This window comes from Hippopotamus amphibius, chromosome 17 (assembly GCF_030028045.1).
Source record: "Hippopotamus amphibius kiboko isolate mHipAmp2 chromosome 17, mHipAmp2.hap2, whole genome shotgun sequence".
NCBI classification, from domain to species: domain Eukaryota; kingdom Metazoa; phylum Chordata; class Mammalia; order Artiodactyla; family Hippopotamidae; genus Hippopotamus; species Hippopotamus amphibius.
Window position 1 is genome coordinate 52,737,628 of NC_080202.1, and position 25,418 is coordinate 52,763,045.

The 25,418-nt window shown below is 58.4% G+C and overlaps 1 protein-coding gene and 1 long non-coding RNA gene across 11 annotated transcripts in view; one reads left to right on the plus strand and one right to left on the minus strand.

The window, feature by feature from the left end:
- BAIAP2 (BAR/IMD domain containing adaptor protein 2) overlaps positions 1-19,520 on the minus strand; it is a 71,763-nt gene extending 52,243 nt beyond the window's left edge. For 4 of the 10 annotated variants that reach the window (XM_057714135.1, XM_057714137.1, XM_057714136.1 and 1 more), the window contains exons 1-2: positions 3,244-3,368; positions 1,713-1,799 (exon numbers count right to left, since the gene is read on the minus strand). In XM_057714135.1, coding sequence (XP_057570118.1) covers positions 1,713-1,799; positions 3,244-3,310 — 154 coding nt within the window. In that variant the 5' untranslated portion in view covers positions 3,311-3,368. Of the gene's footprint in view, positions 1-1,712; positions 1,800-3,243; positions 3,369-11,847; positions 11,888-19,366 lie in introns of those variants that run through there. The other 6 variants (XM_057714140.1, XM_057714139.1, XM_057714138.1 and 3 more) reach the window with 5 other exon arrangements.
- Positions 19,521-19,881: 361 nt separating this feature from the next.
- Positions 19,882-24,600, plus strand: LOC130840856 (uncharacterized). Its single transcript, XR_009050070.1, has 3 exons — positions 19,882-20,147; positions 20,914-21,099; positions 24,144-24,600. It is a non-coding gene; the product is annotated as an uncharacterized LOC130840856 (long non-coding RNA).
- Positions 24,601-25,418: the final 818 nt, after the last annotated feature.

Sequence of the window (25,418 nt, forward strand, 5' to 3'; positions counted from 1 at the left end):
TTCCATGGCAGCAGGCTGCCGTCCTGCTTACTGGGCCTGTCATAGCAACAATCCCCCAAAACTCTGCCAAGAGGAAGTTCTAAAATCTCACCGTGATTTTACACACGCCCACCCTCACTGTGGGGCCACACGGGACCTGATCTCCCCGTGGGCAGACTCTGCCCTCCGACATGTGTGTGTGACTATAGGGAGAGGGCACCTGTCTCCCCACGGCCACTACGATTAACCACGATAAGAAAGTGCACCTTTCACAGACAGGAGCCATGTACACACACACAGGATCACACACAATACCCAACTTTCCTCCAAGGCACCGCAGCTGGGAGGCCCAGGAGTGCCGGGAGGGGCCCACACGAGGGCTCTGAGCTCAGAGCCAGCTGGTTCACAGCCATCACTGATCACAAAGGGGTGAGGCCTCCATCCACCCAAATACCCAACACGTCACCAGCCAGGCCAAGCCTGCAGGCTTGACCACCACGGCACTCTGGCCTCTAGGTCCTCACGGGGTCACCCAGGGCAGGTCAGCTCAGTGTCCCCAAGAGACCAGGTTTCCCTCTAGAGCCACAAAGCCAGAGTATAGCCACCTCTCTAGACACTGAAGAAAGCACACATCCAGGCGAGCAGAGCCCAGACCACGTGAGGAGTCCGGCCCTGGTCACTCATTCTGCCTGGCCTTGTCCGCACGTTGTCGCCTGACCCTGCTCCCAGCCCAGGAAGGTCCCATAGTTGCACCTGCTTTTTACAATGGTCTCAGAGAAACTGTGACACCACTGTTGCTCTAGCAGGTTGGCAGTCACAACACACAGCACGCACCTGACAGGCCTGCCTGGGACGGTGCTGACCCAGGGCGGGAACAGGAGGTCCTCCTGTGTCCTCAAACAAGGGAGTGGCAGAGGCCACTGCAAAGCCCAGCAGTGGACAGGCCTGACTTCCAGGGCAGGATGGTGTGAAAAATTTGAAATGGGGCTGTGAGCGAGAGTAGGCAGCCTCTCTGCCCAGGAGAGAAGGCCATGCCGTGGGTGAGACAGAGGCACCTCTGGAGCCGGAATTAATGGACACACAGAAAAACCAAACACCCTCAGACCTGCCAACAACCTGGAGCCTCTCCAAGAGAGCCCACAGCTCTTTCCGTTTCACACCGTGTGGCTCAACTCTAAAAGTAACGTGAGCTCACGTTGAAAATGTGCAAAACACAGGAAAAGCATAAAGAATATAATTCATCCCAGAAATTTCACCTGTTAAGCTTCTGAGATTTCTTCCTCTATCGTGAGACAGTCATACCCCCAATTATTTTCATAAAATCTGGTCACACCACACTATGGGTTTGCATCTTTTTTCACTTGTTTTTATACTGGGAACGTTTCCCCACACCATTAAAGGCCATCATTTGAGTCCAACTTTTCACCTTTTCACACAGCTCCCCTATGCTGGCCATTCAAGTTTTGCCATAAACACCTGTCTCCTTATCCCCAAACCATGCTTTCAGGGGACCTGGAACCTCCCGGTGCACCCCATTCTCAGCAGGGTGTGTGCCCCACAGCCCTCACCAGGGCAACTGTCATTTTAGGAAGTCTTTCCTTATTGGACAGGGAAAACTTGATCCCAAATCAAAGAAGGACCAGGCACAGGCCAGGACAGGGTCCCAGATCTGCCTGGGGACATCCCACGACTTCAGGGACCTCCAGGGTCTCTGCCACGTTTGGGGGTCTTACCGAGTTCTTTGGAGCCCTGGCTCTCGCTGGCCAACTCGCCCATCTTCACCAGAGCATCGAAATAGCCTTTGGCAGCGTACGTCACACCTGAGAAGAGAGGAAGGGGCGGTTACTTCCCTCACTAGGAAATAATAACACCTGCAGCACCTACTCAGTGATCCTGCCCACCTGCCACACAGCCACCTCCCCTGTGCTCAACAGGCTCTGGCCTGGACAGGACCTAAGCCCGTTTCTTGTTGATGGTCTCTCATCCCAATCCTGAGAGCTGCTTCTCTGTGTAAGGACATAGTGTACCACTCAGGTCCAGAGCTTTTCAAGTCAAATTGCAGGGTGCCACCATGACCACGAGGCCTGCTGTCCTTGACGAGACAAACACCAACCCCAGGCAGGAGACCTGCAAAGTCGGTTGGCAGGAAGACGCCCCAGCCAATCTGGGTTGAGGAATCTGTCCCTGTCCTCCGTCTCAGAGTGAGCCGGATAAGTGGGAGTGAGTCACACACTCAAAGTGGGCTAAAGGCAGCACTGCTGGGGGAGGGGGGCCTCATACCACTTCCCAGGGCGACTTCTGCTCTAACCAGAGGCTGACCTGACTTCACGAGGGACTGGCACGGAAAGCGCCAGGCCTGCTGACTCCCTGGGACCACACCCAAGGTAGAGCTGCCTGGGGTAGAGCTTCCTCTGGGAACTCAGAGACCCTTGAAGACCCTGGGTGTACCCACAAACCGCCCTTCAGGCTGGAAGGAGGACGAGGGCGCCTCCAGAGCAGGGCCACGGCGGGGAGCACCCGCCAGCAGTATAATTACAATCTCTAATCCGTTTTCTGCAGAACCCAGTTAGGGACTTTTAACTGGGCACTTGATCAAATTTTATTTAGATAGTTTTCAATTAAGTGCACGCAATTTGCTCTGCAGCCCAGGAGCGTGTGCGGGCTCCACGCCCCGGTGGCGGGAGCGTGTGTGCTGCCGGGCAGGGTGGGCTCCTTGAAAGAGATGAAAGGAAAGCCCAGTGGGCCCAGGCCTGGCCGTGGGGAGGCTGAGGGCAGCTCCGTCCCATGGGGTGGTCCAGGAAAATGGCAGGGGAGGATGCCTCCAGGCCCCCCGCCACAGTCGCCACAGAACTCCATGGGGGGACCAGGTGGGGATGGAGCGGTCTGGAAGGAGGCCTGTGCCTCACGTCCAAGGGCTGGGGCACGCGAGCAGGAGACCCCAGGCCAGGCTTTGACAGATTCGCCCTGGCCATCAGAGCTGCATGGCTGAGAGTGAAGTCACGTCCCTCTGAGAGAAAGCCCCCAGCGGTTAGACACGTCCCTGGATGATGCTCTCAGGAAAGAAACCACCGTCAGCCTGCAATGTGCAGGTGGACCCCCCACCTCCAGGGTTGGAACCGTCTTGGCCCTTTTGGCCCCACGTCGATGGTGCGGCCTCTGTGGTGCAGCGGCCTCTGTGGTGCAGCACCTACACCCTCACTCTGCCACGCCGTACTTCTGGAAACACCCCCATTCCTCCCTAATCAGACCCCGCGAGCTGTCCACCTGTTGAGATGTCCTCACTCCTGCCGCGGGCCAGGGACGCCAGCCTCACCTGCCAGCGCCTTCTCATAGTTCTTGCCCATGGCGATGAAGTTCCGCAGGCTGGGGTTGAACTGCTCCATGATGGTCTGGAAGAGAGCAGGGAAGCGCATCAGGGGCAAGGCACCCGGCAGCTTGGGGGCCTGAATGGGGAAGGGAAAATCACGCAGGCATCACATGTGGGGTCGAGACCACAAAGCCATAGCCGGGCCTTGGGTCCAAACCCCAGCTCTGCTCCTGTTGAATGTCCTTGGGCAAATGACCTTCCAGAGCCTCAGTTTTGACACCTGTACAATGGGGGAAAGAACTAAACCTGCTACGTTGGGGCCTTACAGATTAAACAAGTGAGCATGTGTAGGATGCATGGGGCAGCACCGGGCATACAGCCGGTGCTCAGACACGCTGCACTGAGGTGCCATTACCGCATCTGGCAGGGCTGAGTCAGCCAGGAAGGCCGCCCCGCAGGCCACACACAAAAGGCTCATCGCCACCTGAAGCCCCCTCCCACCACGATCTTCATTCAACACATCAATTACCAAACATCAGCTCTGATTAGAGCATCGCACAGCCTGATTGCAAACACCACACGATGAATAATCCAGCGGGCTCTGGATCCGCTCGCCCGATGGACTCAAGTCTTGGTGCCAATATCACCAGTTCTTAGACTGAAGAAATTAGATTTTCACTGAGAAGGCCAAATAAATGTTTTAATTACGAGGCATAAAAACAGACACACACAAAACAACAGCCAAATGTGAGCTCTACCGGGTAATGTGCCCTGATGGTCGGGTGCCAACCCCAGCCAGCGAGAACACCGCAAGGAATTTCTAAGGAAAACCCCGTCTCAGCCACGTCCTACATCTTCGTGTCAATTACTGTGATACGTGTCTGATCTTTCCTTAGGGTAAGAGAAATGCCACCAGGAAGGGGAAGTCACCTGGCCCCATGGATAGACCACAGAGGCCTGGGCGCTTCTTTTTTTTTCTGCCTTTTTAAAAAAATTTATTTTATTGAAGTATAGTTGACTGACAATGTGTTAATTTCTGCTGAACAGCAAAGTGATTCAGCTATACATATGTATACCTTCTTTTTAATAGTCTTTCCATTATGGTTTATTACATGAGACTGGATATAGTCCCCTGTGCTCTACAGTAGGACCTTGTTGTTTATCCATTCAAGAATGCATTTGTTAATTGACTTTTATGAAATTTTAAACACTGCACTTTAAATATTCATTTTACTATTTAATGCTTGGTTTTTTTTCTTTTGAAAAGAATTTTATTGAGATATAACTGGCATACAATAAACTGCATATATTTAAAGCATACAATTTGAAACCTGGGTGCTTCTGCATGAACACAGGTGGTGCCCGCCCAGCCCATGGGCAGCCCCGGCCCCAGGTAATGCCCTTCCGTCTCTGTTCCTGGCCCTCAGCCCACAGGCCCAACACAGATTCCAAGAAGGGATGTGGGATCTGGGCTCCAGAAAAACCCACTGCTTGGCACACGCTTCCGTCACCCATCCTGAGGTGCAGCCAGGAGTACCAGCTCAAGAGGAACAGAGACCTGTGTCCTCAGGGACGAGACCCCAAGCCTGAGCCACCACCTCCTGACATCCGGGGCGGGCGCCCACTTGCTCTATGCCACGCAGGGAACCTGGGAAGGATATACACCTGACACGTGTCTGAGTCCACAGGGCAGGTGCACCTTCCTTTCTGGACACAGCAAAAGGGAGGGCACCTGCGAGACTCCCCTGGGGGTCCAGTGGTTAAGAATCCACCTTCCAATGCAGGGGATGCGGGTCTGATCCCCGTCAGGGGACTAAGATCCCTCATGCCACGGGCAAGTAAGCCCGCACACCACAACTACTGACCACGTGGCCCACAACTAGAGAGCCTGAGTGCCGCAACTACAGACCCCATATGCTTTGGAGTCCATGCGCCACAACTAGAGAGAAGCCCACGTGAGGCAGCAGAGGATCCCGCATGCCGCAACTAAGACCCAATGCAGCCAAGGATAAAAATAAAATAAATATATATATATATATATTTTTTTTTTTTTTAAAGGGAGAGCACCTGCCATGTGCTGCAGAGGGGCTGAGGCACAGGGGGATGCAGCAGTGACCCCATGGGACAAAGTCCCGAGAGGAAAGGCAGGCCCACATCACACAGCAGGCAATATTCCACGTCTGGAGAACAAGACAACATGGCTCAACCCAGAGGGGACAGCAGGGGAGAGAAGCATGTCATCGAGAGAAGAGGGCTGCAGGAAGGAGTGTGCAAAGGCCCCGAGGCCAGGGCCCGCTGGTGTCAGGCACAGAACATCAGGAGCAGGGTAAAGGGTGGTGGGATGTAAGAGCAGGCAGGAAGTAGTGCAGTAATGGCCCAAATTTACTGCCTCACAGCCCGTGGCAGGGAGGCCTGCTTTCCCTGAGCAAGACAGGAAGCTCAGGGCCAATCTGACTACATTTCAAAAGGAAATGTACCCCCTGGCTGCTCCTGGGAGACCAGGTTGTAGCCGAGACCACACAGATGTGGGAGACCCCTCAGAGCTGCTCAGAACCTAAGATGTGAAGGTGGATCAGAAGGCCGGCCCCACTGCAATGTGGGATGGGGTTGGGGGGCAGGACGAAGCTCAGTGGTCTGGGGGCGACTCTGCGGTGGGGAACCCAAGTCTGGATGCATCCAACCCAAGGAGTGCCGGCAGTCAGGGCAGGGATGTCACACAACAGGCAGCAAACGAGGGACTGGCGTCCGGGGATGGAGTGGAGGGGGAGTCGGTGTGGGGCTGTCTGCCAAGGGTGTGCACACAGGCTGGCTGAGCCTCATCCTCACTGCTCACCACCACCCAGACCGGCGTCGGGGCCGAAAAACGCTGCAGAGTGCATGCGTCTGTTCAAAGGAAACGGACCAGAAGCAGGGTATAGACCTAGTAAGGGTGGCTTCTGCCCCCGATTTTCGTGTTCCAGACATGCACACGTGTATGTGTGTGTGCTCGTGTGTGCGTACAGTTTCAGCGTAAGATGCATGTCTTGCTGCAGTGAGGGACACAGGACTGAGAGAGGGCCCTGGGGTGGGGGCGTGTGAGAGCAGACCTGGGGTACAGAGCTCTAGGACTGCAGCCCCCACCCAACCCAGGGGCAGAAGAGGAGGCTCCACAGCTCCCTCCCTTGAGCCCCAAACATCCTGAGTGACAGCAGGAAATAGGCCAGCAGCCGCCCAGGCCAGCAAAGGGGGTCAACGCGACAGCCCGCCTACGCCCACCCAGTGACACACGAGGACAGCTGCCAGGTTTCGCTTCCTTAGTGCAGCAGCTCAGCTCATGCACAAGGAATGTGGAAGAGAGGGGGCAGGGCAGGAGGGGCGCTGGGATCCTGGCCAGGACACCTGGGCAGGGCACCGCCTGGCCACACAGGTGCTACTGACTCGCCTGCCTGGAGATGGTGGCAGAGGCTGTGGGGCTGGTGTCCCAGGGAGGCCCTCCCTGGCCAAAGAGCCATTCTTCCGCCCGGCTCCTCACAGATGCTGCCCTCTAACCCGCCTCCGGGTCACTGATCTCCCAGAACCTCAACCACCAGGGACAGACCAGGTCCAAGATGACCTTGTCAGGAAGAACCCTGGTGGCTCGAAAAGGGCCTAGCCCCTCTGGTGGGGGATCCTCTCTGCAGGGGAATTCTCTGTGGGAGGTGGCCCTGATGGTGGGGGCCTCTCAGAGCCCGAGTCCATCGCCGTCCTAGGGCTCAGGCAGAGGCATTTAGACCCAGATGGCCATGCTGTCCCCAGGCCCACGACAGGCCCAAACCCACGCTCAGAGGCCTGGAGTGGGGCCCTGCCACTCCCACTGCAAGGGAGCGCTCCCCTAACCAGGGGTCTGCACAGCCCCTCCAAGCACCGCAGGGCCCTGGGAGGGGAAGGCAGAAGCCAACAGAGGCACAGTTACCACACAGAGGAGGCTGCGGGGCTCCACGACCCATTACCCACCCCACGGTACTTTTTCAGAAGTGATGGAACGACAGTGTCCTTCCATGGGACTCTTTCCATAGACAGAGCTGAGATACAAACCCCCAGACATCCCAACGTGGCACGCGTCAGTGCGGGAGAAGGGAGACCTGTTTACTTCCCAAGGGGAAGGGAGTGCATTTCCTTATTGATGCCAAAGGGCGTGTGCAAACGAAGCCCAGGCCAGGAGGGCTCCCTCCTTGCAAGCACCTCTGTGCCACGAGGCCATCCTCACACCTGTTGTGAAACTTAAGGGCCTGGGAGAGGCCCTGCATCCTGAGACCACTTTCTCACAGCCAGGACAGAGACCCGACAATGTGGGCCACAACCAGCACCTCCTCCAACCTCGACACCTGTGCTATGCAAACGAAACGAAATCCCCCTAAATGCTATGCTGTGGCACGTGGTGACTGTGTGTCTGCCCCCTTTGCAGGGGTCAGGGGCCAAGCACTGCCCTCAGCACCAGCACCTTTCACTTACTCCTTGGTTGGCTCAGTATCTACTTGGTGCCACCCCCACCACACACACACACACACTCCAGAAAGGTCAGGGTGAGGAAGGGGTCCCTGCCAGAGACGCAAGCTCAGGCGTGTTTCATGGTGGCCCTCTTGCCAAGATGTCATAAAGCTGGATGTCCCTGCCACCCCTGCAGTCCCAGGAATCCAGGCCTTAAATCAAATCTCCACGGCAGGGCCAGCCCCCCCACTCACCCGGGGCCCCTAGCCCTGCATTTCTACAGGAGCTGACGGGAGGGGCCGGGCCCAGCTGCACAGGCGGTGTCGGCAGGACCCCGGCAGCCATGAGCCCCGAGGCCTTCCTGCCTAGCCTGCTCCTGGGCAGCCCAGCGCCTGCGCAGTGACACCCATCTTGATTGACTTGGGTCATGGGTCTGCACGGCCAGCAAGGACAAAGGGCAGCAGGACATCCCTGTCTCCAACGTGGGGTCACGAGGAGAGAGGGAGCTCTGCCAAGGGGCTGTGCTCTGGCTGCTCCTGCACCAGGGTCCTGCCGTTCGCCAGCTCGGGAATCCTGTTTATCCCTCACCTCTGGTTCCTGGTGACGGCCCCCCTCCAGCACTTTTCTGGCAGGACTGCCACAAACAAAGAGCAAAGTTTCTCTGCTGACACAGGGAAGTGACGTGTCTCCTGCTTCCCCTCCAGCCCTCGCACAGTCAAGGAAGCGGGGTGGGGTGTCTGCCTGCATCCCGTGCTCACGTGCGGACGTGTGCATGCACGCCGTGGCCAAGCCAGGCTGAGTCCTCCCTACACACTCGACCCCTAGAAGAACAAGCTCAGAGGACAAGACCATGCTGGACTCTACCTACCATCTGGAGAGGTGGCCTTACACCCCCATCACCTGAATCCTCACAGGACTGGTGGTGGGCACCACTGTCCATTCTACAGATGGACTGAGAGAGGCATGGGGAGGCTAAGAACCCAGCCTTCTCGGTCCTGGTGGAGCCAGTCCCGGCTTCGACAGCAGGCTGGCTGCACAGCCTAGCTTGTCCCTCTCTCCACACGAGCCTCAGTGCTGTCCCGACAGGTCACCGAGGCAGGCAGGACAGGACCAAGAGCCATACAGCAACTCCACCTGCCCTCAGGGCTTCCTCAGGAGCCACGTTCCAGCAATGTCAGAGCCAGGGCAAGGGCTGATGCCAGGATACCTGGTCATCTGAGGGGTGGGCCTGGTGCCTGCTTCATCCACTCTCCCTGGACACATGACCTCCAGTCTCCTAGGGGCCTGGTGCACGACTACCCCGACCACCTGCCCTCGCATCCCACTTCTGTGGCAGGAAGAGCAGGCGCCAGCTTTGGGGCCAACCATCTCACTTCCAACGTGGTGCCACTGTCCAGGCACTGCCAGGGGAAAGTGGCAGCCGTCCTCCAAGGGAGGCTGTCCTCGCTGTAGCTGCCCCCCCACCCCCAAGGAGCACCAAATACCTGAGGCTCTGGGCAGAGGGCCTGGCTCACACTGCAAGAAGGGTGGGGATGGGAAGGGTAGAAAGGATCGCCCTCCTAAGCCAGGAAGTCTGGCTTCTCAGGGCAGCTCTGCATGGCTGCTGCCTCTGCTCTCCTATAATAACTGAGATATCTCTCCTGGGGACCATCCTTAAAGGAAGAAAACCAACTGGAGAAGTTCAGTGAGTGCTGGGAGGGCTTCCTGGAGGCGGTGGATCTTGAGTTGGATCTCTCTTGGTTACAGCCAGAGAAAAGATAACAATGGGTCTGCACCTGAGAAAGTGAGTGGACACAGCAGCTTCCAGAATGAAATGGCCTGTGATGCAAGGATGGGAGAGTCAAAGCTGGCGGTGGCTGCAGAAAAGGCCCCCAAAGGAACAAGAACAAACCACACAGTGGTCAACTCTGGCAGATTTCACTTTAACAGCACTAGGCTCCCCTTCACGTCCACAAGACACCCCCATGGGCCATGAGCACCCCTCACAGACCACAAAAGCTCCCCCTGCCCCCAGGTATACACATTCTCAGCCCAACAACTTCCAGCGGGGACAAGGGCTAGGGCCCCACCAGTGCAGAGAGTCCAAGCTTGCCGCGGACTCCCAAGGAGGGTGCACAAAAGAGGATTTGCAACAGGACCCAGCATCAGGAACCAAGGCACCCACGCTGCCCAGGACAGTCCCCTGCCCCTGAGTGAGGGTAGGCAGTGGGGGCACAGCTGGCCCTTTTGGGAGTCAAAGGAGAGGCCTAGAGAGCTGCCAGAGGAAAGGCCTGGCTCTCATGCTGCAGGGAGTGCTCCAGCTGGCCTGGCAGCCCAGCAAAGGGTCGCCTGGGGCCAGGAGGGGCCGAGAGGCTGTCCTGCAGCAAAACGACGGTTCTCAGCCTCCATCAGCTTCTGGGGAAGCCACCAACATCAGAATAAAGTGACAACTTGTGTCTTTGGCACAGAGCCCAGAGTGACACCAGGGAGCACGGTGGCCTCCCCTGAGGAGGGACCAAGGGGTGGTACCTCTTCCCATCACCCCTGAGGGCCCTGCGCCAGGGGCTGGGCAACACCAGGAAAAGGACAAAGATCTGGCCAACTTTCCTGGTCCTGGTCTGGGAGCGGGGCCTTTCTGGGCTCCCGCAGGGAATGGGCATAGGCCATGCAAGGTGAGGAAGCTGAGCTCCTAGGGCCCCCGAGGCCCCCACCTTCTTTAGGAACCGAGCACCATCACTGATTCCTGGGACCATGGATGCCCACCTCCCACCCCAGCTCTCTCTCAGGACCTGGATCCTCAGGTGCCCCCAGCCTGACTGACCCCTCCTGGAATGGGTCCTGGGGACAGGAAACCACAAGTGGGCTGAGGTTGGGGGGGGGGGGGTGGGCAGGGCAGTGAGCGCTGGGTGGGGTCTGTCCCACTGGGAGAGCCATCCCCACAGGAACTGGACAAACCCCATCAGACCAGGAGCCATGCAGCAGGGTCCAAACATGGGCCCCACCAGACCAGCCCCTTCCTTCCTATCCAGAGGCACATACGGCCAGTCCCGACTTCAGTGGGGCAGGACCCCACAAGGCCCCAGGCACCTTCCAGCGTCCAGGCCCAGCCACACCTACCCCAGGTCACGTGCCTTCCAACTGCTTTCTGTCCAGGGTCAGTGCTAAGCTGGAGCCCAGGCTCATCTGGCCACTTTCATGGTGAAACCAGCATGCCCCCAGGGAAGTCCTCATGGCGTCATAAACTGAGAGCTGCCATCTGACTGAATAACAGGGAAAACCTTCACGGGCCCGGAAACACACAGGTCTCTGTGACTCAGACAGCAGTGCCCAGGACAGCTCCCCACGCACCAGCCCACAGCACCTTGGGGTGGGGGCCCCATGGCTGCTGGGTGTCAGGGACTGAATTTGTCCCCTAAAAATGCATGTGTTAGGCCTAACCCCAGCACCTCATTGGTGACTGTATTTGGAAGGAGTCTTTACAGAGACAAGGTAAAATGAGGTCACTTGGATAGGCCCCACTTGCACAGGACTAATGTCCTTCTAAGAAAAGATCAGGACACAGACACATAGAGGGACAACCACATAAGGACACAGAAGTCGGACTCCACATGCCCAGGAGAGAAGCCACAGGAAGAACCACCCTGCCCACACCTGGATCCCAGCCTCCAGGCCTCAAGTGAGACACACCTGTCTGTTGTTCAAGCACCCGTGGTGCTGTTTTTGGTGGCCCAAGCAGATCCAGTCACTGGGCCAATCCCCACTTGCCCTGTGAAGGTCCAGCCCTCAGTTCTCTTATCATCTGGTTACTGCTCGACCAGTTAGAACAGTCCAGGGCCGCTGACCTGTCCTTGTCCCCAGGAAGGCTCTGACCCGAGTTTCAAAGGGCTGGGCTCCCTGCTGGACGAGGAACCTCAATGAGCAAGCAGGGACCCAGCCCAGGACACTCTGGAGCTGTTCTCTGCCTGCCGCCATCCTCCAGCTGGGACAAGCCAGCCGGGAAGGCTGTTGCGCTGGCGGGAACACAGGCTGCTCGGCACCCGGGAAATCAGAGGGCAACAGCGGAGGCCTTGGCTGGGCCTCCCTGCTCCTCCAAGAACTTTCCACCCTGAAAGCTACCAACCACAGCTACCACTTACCTGACGCTTCCTGTGGCCAGAAAGGGTTCTCTGGTCTCATTTCTCATCATGAACGAGAAAACAGTGGCACAGAAACTAAAAACCCTTGCCTGAAGCCCCCTAATGGAAAAACAGAAAAGCAGGATTGAAGCCACAGGGCCCAGCTCAGGTCAGGCCTGGCTCTAGGCCCGGCTCCAGCCCGGGCTCAGCAGGGCACCCAGGATGGGCTGGGACGCACCATCTCTGAGGCTCCCCCACCTGCTGGGATACCCAAGGCCCCTTGTGAAACAGGTTCAGAGATAAATGAGGTCACACACAAGCCACTCCCAGTATGATGCCTGGACCAAGCAACCCACCAAAGGTCTTCACGAGGATTCAGGGTAACCAGCCAAACACAAATCCCAGGCGGCCACAGCACCTCCCCCGGCACAAGGCCAGAATGAGAGCGAGTGTGAGGTGTCCAGGGCCCTGCATCCAAATTCACGGTCCCCTGCCCAGTTTGGCCTGTGAAAGAAGCCTGAAATCAGGCCTCCTGCTTGGGCTTGACTACAGCCCCTGGCTGCCTCTCAGCGTGGCCAGCAAGGCCCTGGATCCCCAAGGGCAGGACTGGCCACGGTCTGAGCTCCATCGGTCCCTGGACTGCAAAGGACGTGCCTACCGTGGGAAGGGCAGGAGGGAATAAAGGGAGGGGTGGACAACAGACCGCTTCTGCCAGGGTGTCAGCTAGGGCAGAGGGGTTCGACTGGCCCCACAGTGGGCTCGGAAGAGCAGCGGGTGCGGAGGGACCCCTGGTCCCCTCCATCTGGGGCACATCAGCAACACTTCAGCCTCCACCACACCCCCTTCTTTTAACAGCCCCATTGGAAGCAGCATGGCTACTCTGGCTCAGCAGGTCAGCTCTGCCCACGCTTGGCTCCTGGAGATACAAACACCCTGCTGGATGGAATTCTAGCTCCCAGGGGTGGGGGGCACACCCTCTCCCCCACCAAGCTCCCACCCCCATTCCAACGTCAAGATGTCAATTTCTTTCACAGCACAGACACCTGTGAAATCCCAGCGTGTTTCACTATCGGTTACATGTGTGTCGTCCCCGGCACAGGTCTGCCTGGGGACTGTCCCTGGCACCGCTGGGCAGGGGCAAGCAGGAACATTACATCCACACATCACTTAGTGACTAAGAAGGAACAGGGATCTTGGCTGTTGTGGGGGAACCTTCTATGATCAAGAAAGAAAATGCCAGCAACTAAAGTGGCAGAACAAGAGTTTGGAGGCTTGGAAGGAAACCCCTCATCACCAACACCTGGGCGGCCAGAGGTGGGGCCTGGGGGACACCCTGACCCTGAAGACTGTAGGCCAAAACAAAGCTCTGAAGAGTCAGACTCTGAATCTGAAGAGGTTTTAGAAAAACGCTACCAAATTATTTCATGTGTATTTGACACATGACTTTTAAAAAATCTGTCCAAATAATTCTGAAAGAACTGTTTCCATACTAGAAAATAACCCAAGCAAAAAAAAAAAAGCACTCTGTTCCTATCAGTGGGCTTGATTTCTCCCTGTGGTCCAAAACCCCTCCCAGCACCTTACGGCTCAGGGTACTCGCCATCCAAGGGCAAGGAGTCCCTCTCTCAAACACACACGTGCCCCGAGGGTCTGCAGGAGGCCCTGCGGATGCTCACCTCACAGCCCAGGCCATCAGGACTGGCACCACTAGGCCCCAAACAAGCACTGGAGCTGCAAGAGGAGCCTTCAGGGACCCGGGACCATCCTTGTCATTGCACACGCTGCAGGAGCAAGGCTCTACATGTCCAGAGCCAGAGGGAGAAAAGGCAAGATCCCCCTGAACTTCCCACAGGAGCGGAGGACCAGATAAGATCTCCAAGGAAGAGGATGGCTCCTGCAGCAAAAGCTGGGAGGAGGGGCCAAAGGCAGCTGGAGGGGCCAACCTGGGACCCTGCAGACAGAGAGGGGTCCTGCTGACACCCACTGGATGCTCCCTCTCAGGAGCAGATCCCCTGCCTACCCCCACGGTTTCCAAGGTCACCTCTTCGAGACAGGACTCCCATCAGGCCCTGCCTTCACACTGCCAGGTGTCCCCTTGGGCCCCCATGCCATGGCAGGACCAGGTGCTTTTGGCTAACACCCTGGCCTGCCTTCAGGCTCTGAGAAAAAGGAACTCTGCATGGGGACACAAGCCTGCCACCATCTCCAGAACCTGCAGGGGCTCCTGGGCCACTGCTTGTGGAGCAAACAGCTAAGAGAGCAGACCCACGACAGAGACGGTCACAGCAATGCAGGCACAGGAGCCCAAGAACCAGAAACGAGGCTCATCCATTCCCAAGCACTGACACGCATGCACCGGCCACACCTCTTGGTCGGGGTCCCCACAGTCAGGGGCCACGTGGGTCCTGAGTCACCATACCCGGTTGCTCAGGAGCACATCAGGTGGGGACAGAAGGATCTTCTCCAATAAGAGAATCCTGGGCGCCAACCTCCTCCCAGGTCCACTGGCTGGAGCTCCTGGGTACCTACCTGGTAGGGGATATGGTACATACCCTTGTGCGCCCTGCACCCTCTGGTTGGGGCCCCTCGTGGTATTTCACAGCTGTGCAGCACAATCAGGGCCAGAATGAATCAGAGCTCGGCAGTGAGGGGAGCACAGGGCAGGCAGGTGCTGGCACAGTCCACGCCTGCCTGTAACTACCACGGCCGCGGGCAGCAGACAGTGGCAGAGCGCTGACAGCCCCACTGGGCACCCTGGTGCAGCGTGTCCAGTGGGCACAGGCCTGCACTGTAATGAGGACAACCTCCCCACCCTGAGGCCTCAAGGGCAACCACGTGGGGTGGGCCCTGCCTGGGTGCACCTGAGGACCAAGAAAAGAGGATGGGAGCCAACCAGCCAACGGCCCAGGGCACTCCCACCGGATCACTGCTCGGGTGTGCCTGCCCTCAGAGGGCAGCCCAGGCAGCACCCATCCTAGGGGCCATGCAAGGCTGAGCAGGGACCACCGAGTGACAAGACCAGCCCTGCCTGCCACCCATCTGGTCCAGTGTGGGGCTCCCCTGATCAGGACCCAGACCTGCAAACTGGGGGGAGTGCCAGGCGGGCCTTGGTCTCCCTGCCAGCCTGCCTTCCTGACTGGAGGGGACAGGGCCCTCTGTTCAATGGCCAGTCCTCCCCTGAAAGACCCCAAATCATGACACCCCTGAGGTACCTCTAAAACAAAACAAAGTGCCACATGTACACACATGCATGCACTCAGGTGCACACATGCTCACTTGGACACAGACTTGTGAATACACAAGCAGGAACTTGGCAGCCCAGCCAGCACCACCTGACCTGTGCCCGAAGGGGAGGGAGGGAAGTGCATGGGCCTGCCAGCCCTTAAGGAGCTTTGATCTAAAACAAGGTGGCAACAAGCACGTGGCTTCCGCAGCACCCCCACAGCCCTCCCCACTGATGCCCCGAGAGCCCTGGGCCAGTATCCAGAGCCTCAAGTGCACATGGTCTGTCCCATGAGCCGAGCAGCCTCCCCAACAAAAGACACGTTCTCCATGCGAGACCAACGGGATGGCAGTGCAGGCAAAACACTCCTGGCCCAGCAGGGAACCCTGCAGAGCCACCACGCCCCTGAGCCACCCCCTTACGGCCATCAGCAAACACGGGTAAGGTCCAGCAGCAAGAGTCCCATGCCAAGGGGCCCACAACCTCAGGGATGTGATCAGGGCAGAAGCAGCTGCTGAAGCCAGTTGCCCAGAGATCAGTGCAACAGGGAAACCTCCCTTCACTGCACTGGCTACTCCAGAGGGGATAGGAGATGCACTGCTGCTGCTGTGCTGCTGGTGGGAGGAGCGGGCACCACGTAGTGCGCTATGGAAGGGCAGCTTGGAGTCCGCTCAGGGACAGCAGGCCCCACATCTTATCAGAAGATGCTGCCCCAACGTGGCACCCCTGACGTGCCTCTAAAGCAAGACAAAGTGCCACATACACACACACACGCACTCATGCACTCACACGCTCACCTGGACACAGACTTGTGAATAAACAAGCAGGCACTTGCTTACATGCGCATGCTTGAGCTCATTCACGTCTGCACATACACACATACGCACACGTGTTCCTGCACACACAAGCACATACTCACATGCACACACAAGAGCCTCAGGTCTGCTTCCCAGCAGGCGTTTCTGTTGCCAAGGAAGCGCCTGTCAGAGCATCCACTTCACCATCCCCAACAGGGAGCCTGCTGAGCTCTGTCCACTCGGGGCGCCAGGCTTCTGATGGTGGCCAACAGTTTGGTGTGACTGCTGAGCAGTGGAAGGGGGCCTGGGGTCTGCAGCAGAGGACTTGGGGCCTCACACTTCCCTCTGCTCCTCTAAACACCCACCTGGAAGAGGGTGGTGGGCAAGGCCTGGCCAGCAGTGGGCTCTCACCTACCGAGGTGGGCTCCTACCTGCCAGCACTGACGCCTATCACCCTGCACCAGTGGTGGCAAACCTGGCCGACTCTGGCTGCAGGAACCCACTGGCCAAAGCCACCTTCCCAGGGCGGATGCAGAAAGGCCAGGCCAGCTTCCCTCCAACAGCTGCATAGCGAGGACCACCAGACAGCTTCTGGTGACCGAGGCCCAAGGCCCACGACACCCTGAACAGCCATGCCTATGGCTTTCCGAAGGACTTCCTTCTCCTTGAGCTGTCCCCCACCTTCCCGCAGCCTCAGGGCAAGATGGAGGCCCGTGCTGCCATTCCTACAGAAAGTGCCAGAACTACCACCCTCCAAGGTCATCAGGTTACCTGGAGCCAGGGCTTCTCTTAGGATACAGTATCATGAGAAAAACACCAATCTGACAGTCACTCCCCCGAAGCCAGAGTCTAAGGTCAGCTGCTAAAGAAGGGCCTCTATTTCCAGCACGTGGGGACGCGTAGAGGCCTCTCCCAAGAGAGCTGCAATTTGGGCTTAATTCTGAGCAGCAGGCCCCCACCCCCACTCCGCAACTCTGTCTCTCGCCCCAGGCAATTACCCAAGGCTGCCTAAGAGCCAAGCCCTGGGCTCCAGGCTCTGCTGCCTGCACTCCCATCGCCTGAGGGTCCCAGCCCAGGGCCCACCCCAGAAAGCCCCTGTCCCCCTGCCCAGGGTCTGAGGGTGAGCTCTCAGTAGATTTCTGGATGCCATTCCATTTCTCGCCCCTTCAGCTTCCATGAAATTCCCTGAGGACACGGCTCCCATGGGAACCGGGCCACAGGGAGAGAGATTAAATCCTGCACTAGGGATTCTTCCAGGGAGGAGAATCAAAACTGTACATTTTATTCTCGCATTTTTAATCAGCAAGGCCAAAGACAAGCATCCCCACCGTTCCCTTCTCTGCCAAGGCAAACACCACTCAGAACTGCAGTTGATATGACAGAGGGGCCAAAGCAAACAAACAGCTGAGCTGCAGCTCAGGGTGACACCGAGCAGGGCCACATACCCAGCCACGCTCCCACAAGTCACCAGCCGAGGCACTGAGGCAGCAGCGTTCCTGGACAGAGCAGAGGACTGGCCAGACCGGCCTGGGTCCGCACATGGTAGCTTTGGCTGTGTCCTGACTGTGTCTTGGGTGGGTTGGTCTCTGCCCAGTCAGTGCGTTGAAGCCGCCCAACCCGTCCTGGCTCTTCTGCGGAACCCAAGCTCCCGGTGACAAACCACAAACAGCAAGAGCGCTGCACCAAAGACCCAGCAGTCAGGCTGCAGAGCGGCTGGGGAGCACCACCCACAAACCTACCTGCCCACGGGGCTCTGCAGCCGTCACTGGCCAGGAGTGTGTGAGGCACCCAGCCCTGTGGACACCCACTTCCTGATGTGTCCAACCTGAAAGTCCTTGGTCTTGGCCACACCTTCCCGTGGGAGCTCAGTCATCAGCTGACATGCCGAGCACAGACCACAGACTAGCCTGTTGAACATGCACCCCAAGTACTCCGATCCTAACAGCTTTCTGCCACCATCCTGCCAACAAATTTCACTTCAGACCCGCAGACAAATCACAGCTCCATCCAGAAGCTGCTCAGCTGGAACAGCATGCCTGACTGCTCGGTTATAAGAGTTTTATTAAGACCGATCATGGGATTTCCCCAGAGCAAAGCCATGCCACAGACTCCCTCCTAATTCTCGCCATTAAAGTTCCTGTTTAATGGTTTCAGTGCAGAAGCAGGGAAAACAGGGGAAAAAATACCAAGACCAGCACTTCTCTTCCATCTCCTGCAATAATGAGCAAGTCGAAATGGAACTAATGACTAATAATTTAATAAACCTCCCTCCCCTGACAGCATTTACAGAGCAACACGACCAAAAACGTATGCCACTGACTCTTCATGATACAAACATAAAAACCCCAAAGGCTGTTCCTTTTACGTGCTGTCGCTTCGTCAGTCTCCAGTCCTGTTTGCCAGCAGCTGTAACGTGGCTTCAGAACTGACTTAGTCTCCCCCGACCCGGCTTCAGGATTCTCCCAGATGACCTAGCTGCAACTTTAAAAACCTTTATTAGCACCCGTGATCGACTCCAGCCGCGCCGGACTCCAGCTGAAAGCCAAGGGCCCCCCAGAGGCCTCCCTCCGCGCGCAAAGAGGGCTTGGCAGGCCGCTGGCTACGGAGGCACAGCGTAGTTGTTTAACACAACTAGAAACTGTTGCTCTGCCAGCGCGCTGCAATCCCGCTCCGCCGCCATGAACCAGCCGCCGCCGCGTAAATACCAACTCCGACCCCCCCCCCCCGCCCCGCGCCCCGGCCCACCGCTTCACCGCGAGACACAGTTTTGAAACAGAGCACGGCTTTGTAAGAGGACCGCGTGGACAGCCCAGGGCACGAATCTCCCGTGAGGAAACGCTGCCGGGAACAGCCCCGAGCCGCCGGAGCCTGGGTCTGTGCCGGTGGGGGTGGGGGTCCAAACCGAGAAAATGGATGCTAAGAAACGGAAACCCGGGTGCCTGCCAACGTGCAAACCCGCCGGGCTGCCGGTGCTCAGACCCACGCCCGCGTTCCGCACCGGGGGCTGCGAGCCGTCTCCTCACACACCAGAAGCAGAGGCGGGCGCGCCAGCCTCCACGATTAGTCTTCTCCCTCCGCGGTTACATAAGATGACGGATTATCTGTCCACCCATCGAACCTGCCCGCGCGCCACCTCCCACCCGACCACGTCCACTGACGCCCGAAAAGGAGTTGTAGACATGAAAAGCCTGTTGAGAAAAAAGTGCCCGAGGCTTGCGTAACCGCGCCCGGCGGGGCCACCACGGGACGCAGGGCGACGGGCAGCCGCGGCCCCGGACCCCGGCAGACCCCGGACGCCGCAGCCTGAGCCCGCGCCCCCACCTCACTCGGGTCCGAGGGCTCCGGCCCCCGGGCGCGCGGAGGGCGCACGGAGGGACGCGCAGGGGCAGCGCGGGGCTGTCGAAACGAGGGCGCCGGCGCCAACTTACGCCGGGCCGGGGCTGGGTCCTCGCGGCCGCTCTGGGACGACCCCCGAGGGCCCAGGGACCGCCCCCGGCGGCTGCGAGAGCGCGGAGCTCACCTTGTAGACATTTTCCGTGAGCCGGTGCATCTCCTCCGAACGAGAGAGCGACATGGTGCTGGTCCGGCTACACCACTGACTGGAGCGGGGGCGCAAGCAGCGGCGACTGCGGACGCGGCGAAGACTGCAGACAGGCAGCGCGCTGAGCCGGACCAGGAGCGCGGCGCCCCACTGGCGGCCGCCTTTATAGCTGATCAGGCCCCGCCCCTAGGAGGCCCCGCCCCCCGCGCGCCTGCCCCCGCCGCGCCCGGATCACCGCCCCCGCCCTGCCGCCCCCGCCCAGCCGCTGCTGCTAGGCAACCGACAGGCCCCGCCCCCGCGCCGCCTTTCCCATTGGTGGGGTCCGGAGCCTCGGGAAGGGGCGGGGGAAGGGGCGGGGGTTGTGGGCCGGCACCAGGCAGTGATTGGCTTGTGGCGCCGTCGATCGCGAGGGAGGTGGCGGAGGCGCGGCGCGGGCTGGGGCCCTGGGAACAGCCTCCGGGGCCCAGGCGACAGCCGGGCTGGGGGCGGGGAGGCGGGGGCGGGGTGGCGCAGGAAGAAGGGAGCAGGGTGCGGGGGACGCCGGCCGCGAACGCGCGTGGGGGAGGCACTCCGCAAAGTGGCGAGTCGGTGTGGCCGGGTCCTGGGCGTCGCTTCCCCGAACGCGGTCGGGGTCGGGCGCCCGCGCTGGTCAGGGGAAGGTCCCCGGGCGCTCGGACGGCTGCCGCGCGGGCTTGGTGAAGGATGGTGAGAGGCCGGCGCGCTGTCCCGGGGGCCCGGCCGCGACCCGGCACTTTTGGAGGTAAGTCCGCTGGGTGGCTGCGACCCCCGAGCCAGCCCTTTCGAGGGGGGTTTCGGGGGAGGGAGCACCCTGGGGAGGATCCTGAAGAGGGGTGGACCCTGGGGGAAGACCCTGGGAGGGGTGCATCTTGAGGGGGGCCTTGGGGCTGGAATTCTGGAGAGGGGAGGACTCTGGGTTGTGGAAGAGGACTCTGGGGAGGGGGGATTTGGAGGGCGGATTCTGGAGGGGGTGTGGGGAGAGGATCCTGTGGGGAGGATTGAGGGCGAACGCTCAAAGAAAGAGAGGACTCTCGGGGTGGTAGAAGATCCTCCTTGGGGTAGTTTCCTTGAGGGAGGAAGACTCAAGGGAAAGAGAGGAGAAGGGAGGACCCTCAGAGGTAGGAGAACCTGAGGGAGGGGGAACCTTCCTAGGTGGATCAAGGGATCAGAGATGACTGGTTTTTGAAGGCAATTTCTGGGAGGTTCTGCTGAGGAAGCTGACCAGGTTGGCACAGAGGATTCCGGTACAATTCCCTTGGAGAAATATTTACATAAATTAGGCTAACATAGAGGAATTATTTGCTTTATATCGTAAAACACCAGATCTAAGTGTTTCCCTTTAATTAAACTCGATGCTCTCTGCCAGCATCCCACCCCTGGACAGTCATTCCTTCAAGTGCAGGTGCCCCAGGAGACAGACACCACCACCCTCTCCCCCCCCCAAAAAAAAAAAAAACTGCTAGAGGAGCACAGAAGACAGCAGGGGCTAAGACAGGTTTCTTCCACAGGGTCATTGACTCAAAATGTACTACACTCTGCTTCACGTGGATTCGAAGAAAATGGAAGGGATATTCAGGACGCATTTGCCTTCCCTCCTAACCCTGAGCCTTCATTCACAGAGATGTTTCTTCGTTTAATTTCCTTTCCGCTACCAGCCCTGGTTGCCTCCTTTCTATTGCTTGCAGTGTTTTAAGGTAGATCCTGGTGTATGTAATTTCTGGGATTCTTTCGGTTGCAAGTAACAGAAAGCCAGCTCATACTGGCTCTAACAACGAGGGCGTTGTTGGCTCATGTGATAGAAGTCAGGCCTGTCTTCCTCTCCCAGCTCCCTTTCCTCCAGGCCAGCTGGATGCAGCACATGCTTCCATTCTTCTGGCCCTAGGACGGATGTCCACTGACCTGTATGGAGTCATAGGCCAATGTGGAGCTGGGTGGGTGCAGGACAGGAGCTGTTGCTCGTCTGAAGGGATTGGAGTGGCCAGGATCAAGAGAATGGTGGGTGGAGGCTTTCCAGCGAAAGCAGGGTTTCATCACTCTGGGAGGGGAATGAGCCTGGGCTGTCTGCTTCTGTCAGCCACAAGAGAGTAGAGGAAGGAGAGGGGCCTCTCCAGAAAAGCTTCCGTGGCCCTGAGCCCCGCCCCACCCTCTGGAAGGTCCTGCTCCCGACTGCCCTTCTCCTGCCTACCGGGACACTCACGTTTGGTAGCAGCTAAGGCAGGAAACCCACTCAGAGCCCAACCTGCCTCAGAGCCTCACCTCAGGCCTGCACCCTCCAGCTGACAGCTGGGCAGAAGGTGCACAGCTGGGAGGGAAGCCATCAGTCAGAGGAGCGTTCACAGAGCACCTGGGACACGTGAAAATAAGCGCATCGAGCCCAATAGCACCGAGAAACGCGGGGCTGATGACAGGTGCAGAGCAGGACTGAGGAGGGGGTTGCACCTGGGACTGGAGAACCATAGCGAGAAAGTCTGTCCCCTGTCCGGCGGCTTCCCCCAGCCACCAGCCTGCCGAGGTACCCAGCACTGCGTGCTCACCCCTTCAGCTGCGAGGAGGAGGTCAGAACCTTGGGCCAGGAGAATACCAGTGTCCTCTGAGGCCTTTCTTACTTGGGTGGGAGTCCTTTCAGATGGCAGCAGTGTCTGGGTGGGGCCGAGTAACACAGGTGAAGACCTAGGGCCTGAGCAGTGCCCAGGGCCGGGGGTAGACTGGGTGCCAGGTGGCCCCAGTGCCACTCCCAGGAGTCAGGAGGATCTGCTTGTCTCGGTACTTTTACCAACCCCACCTCCTTCCTTCTCCCCTGGACTCTCAGAGTGTGTCGGGGGCCTGTGGGATCTAGTGAGTTGCCTGGAGGTTGGCGGTCAGTGCAGCTGGGGTTGCTTAGACTTGGGATCAGGCCCACCCTCTCCAAGACCAGTGAGAAGCCACTGCCACGCTGGAGAGGCTTTGCTCCTCTCTCCTGCTCTGCAGGGACTAACATGAGGGCCAGCACCGGCCGGGACAGTCAGCCCCCAACACCCCAAGCCCACTGCCCTTGCCGGGACCAGGATGTTGTTCTTCCTGCACTATTTGGAGGGTGGGGAGTGGCTTTCTATACATGAGCAGCTCGTCAGGAGTCACTGAGAAAACAGATGGGCTGGAATCTGCCCACTGCCAGTTTCCCCATCACTTCTGACTGCCCGTCCTCACCTCCATAGTCTGAACAAGCAGGAGGTGTGTAGCCATGGTGACCTGCAGCACCGCACCTCTGAACCCGAGGCCCCCCTGCCCCATGCACCAGTGATGGGACCTCACGCACAGGGCGCCAAGCAGGGGTCAGAGGCAAGAATCTGACCAAGTGATGCTGCCAACACTGACCCTGGGTCAGCTGACCCCAGCATGGGTGGCCCAGGAGAAAAAGGCTAGAAGCGGGAAGAATCAAAGTGCATCTCTTCATCAGCTTATTTTTAGTCGTGTTATGTAAGTGGCTTCATCTCAACGTCACATGGGGGGGGTCTCAGATTTAATTACAGGATGACAGCCTCTGCTTTTCAAGCAAGCTGTTCTCCTGGCAAGGCAGGCACAAGGATTTGTGAATTTTTGCTAAACAGAAGGAGCCCTTTCCGAGGTGACCGCAAAACTTTGAAGGGTTTTCACCACCATCTCTCTCTCTGACCAGCCCAACCCTGTTTCTGCTGAGCTTGGCCTAAGGGGGTGGCGATGTGTCTCAGATCACAGGGAAATTTCGTGCCTGTCAAGGGAGCTGTTTCTCCACCGCCCCCCCTCCTCCTGGCAGCCTCCTCATCTCTCTAAGAGAAGGATCCACCCAATCAGAACTCCTCTTCCTTTTCTCCTTCCTGGATTAGAGCACTTATAATCGGTAACCAGAAAGTTCCAGAGCAGGAGAGAGTGGAGGCATGGACACTCTCATCTTCCCCATCCTCTCTGGCCATCACTGCCTCCTCCCTCCACGCCAGGTGCTCTGGGCAACCCGCCTGGGCAGGGTCACTGGGCAGAACTGTCCAACTTGTGTCCAGATTACTGTTTTTTTGGTCCTCGGCCCACATTCTTCACACTGTTAGCGTTGTCAGCAAGAAGGCGTGGGGGTGCCTGGAGCCGGAAGCTCCGGGGCAGGGGGAGGCCTGTGTCCTGCCGGCAGGAAGGTCACCTCAGCGGCCTCTAGCACACTGTGGCTTTGTCCAGCATGAGTCAGGGCCATGTTGTCTGCCGCGGGGCGAAGCCTGGCACCTACCCTGGGCTGCTGCTGAGGGCATGACCATGGACTCGGGGAGCCAGTACCCAGGGCCAGTCGCTGGGACAGCAGCAGTGTGATGGCCGTAGGGACCTGGGTAGGTTCTGGGTGGGCAGAGTATCTGTGCAGGGAGTCAGAGGAGCCCTGTAGATGTATAGACGGCAGAAAAAGCACCGAGAACTGTGCCTGGCACGTGGCAAGCCCTTGGTGTGTCTTAGAGATTGTCATCATTAGCGGTTAGACAGGACCTTCCAGAGAGCACCAGAGTGCCCATGGGAAGGCACGTGAGAAGCTGCCCTTTACAGTGGATGCTCCAGGAGACCCCCAGCTTCCGTGTGGGCTGTGTGGCGACTTCCAGAGAGGACGGGTGCTGGGGAGACACTGACAAGCACACCTCAGCCAGGCGAGCCAGGCCACATCTGCAGGGTGAGTGATGGGGATCCGACGTAGCCTTGATGTGCTGAGAAAGGCACTTCACTGTGCTCTTCCTCCCAAAACTCATCACCGCAGGCTTATCACGAGAGAAACATCACCAAGCCTGGCAGAGTGACAGTCTGCAGATCCCTGCCCAGCACATCGTCTGAACCAAGGAAGTCTGAGACCCTTTGGCCAAGAGGAGCCTGAGAAGACGTGGCACCTGGGGTCTGGGACAGGTCCTGAAGTAGTAAAAAAAACACTAGATAAAAACTAAGAAAACCTGAATAAAGCCCAGACTCTAGTTAACAACAGTGAGTCCACGTTGGTCTGTTACTTGTAGCAAATGAACCACAGTGATGTGACATGTTGATAACAGGGGAAGCTATTGGGTGTGGGCTATCTTTGTGGTAACTTTGTAAATCTAAACAGTCCTGAAATGCTAAGTTTACCCATGACCTCGGGACAAGGCTCTGTTTGGCCTGCGGGTCTGAAGGAGGGAGCCTGCACCTCACCCCCGAGTCTGGTGTCTGTGGGTTCAGTGGGTAGAGCAGTGGCCCTGTCTCCCCAGAGTGCCCTGAGCCCGCTCTACCACCTGTCACGTGGCTTCCATGCAAGAGGCTGGCGTGGGGGGGTCTTGGGCCCAGCTGACGGCTGATCTCCTGCCACCCAGGTGCAGCTCTTACCTCCCTCCTCCCCAGACTCTTACTTAGATTTGCTCTTCCCTCAAAACCTGCTCCTCCTCAACCTGAACATGGTTCAGAGGCTTTCACCTCTCTGACCAAAATGTTGGCTGCAGACAGCACGGCTTCACCCTGTGCCTGCAGGGGTCGGTGACGTTGCCCTCTCTGCCTTTGGAGGAACCTCTGAGCCGGGCCTTGCCTGGGAGGAGGGGACACCCATCTGCTGGGCCCCGCAGGGGTCCCCTCCCCTCTCGGAGGAGATGGAGGAGTGTGGGTCCAGGCGCCGGTGGCCTCCCATGCCCTTCCTGGTTCAGCTTCAACCCTCTTAGCGAGGCAGCCTAGAAAGTTCCCAGAGCTTCTCTACTGGCCAGGCCGGGAGGGGCCAGCAAGGACTTTCATTGAGGGTGGAGGGGCCAGGGGAGGTGCCACCCTGCCGCCAGGCTGGGTGGGGAGAGGTTCCCCAGCAACAGGCTCTCTTACATAATCCGGCGCATCGGCGTGACTCCAGGTGCCTGTGGGAGGCAGCGTGGGGGTGAGCGCAGGGGCGAGGACGAGTCTCAGAGTTTCACTCGGTGTTTCTCCCCCTCTTCTTACATTTCAGCGTCATCCTGCGTCTGCCAGCTCGGTCACCCACTTGCTTGTTAGAATATATTAACTGACAATGCCGACTTAAATAACTCGGGCAGGG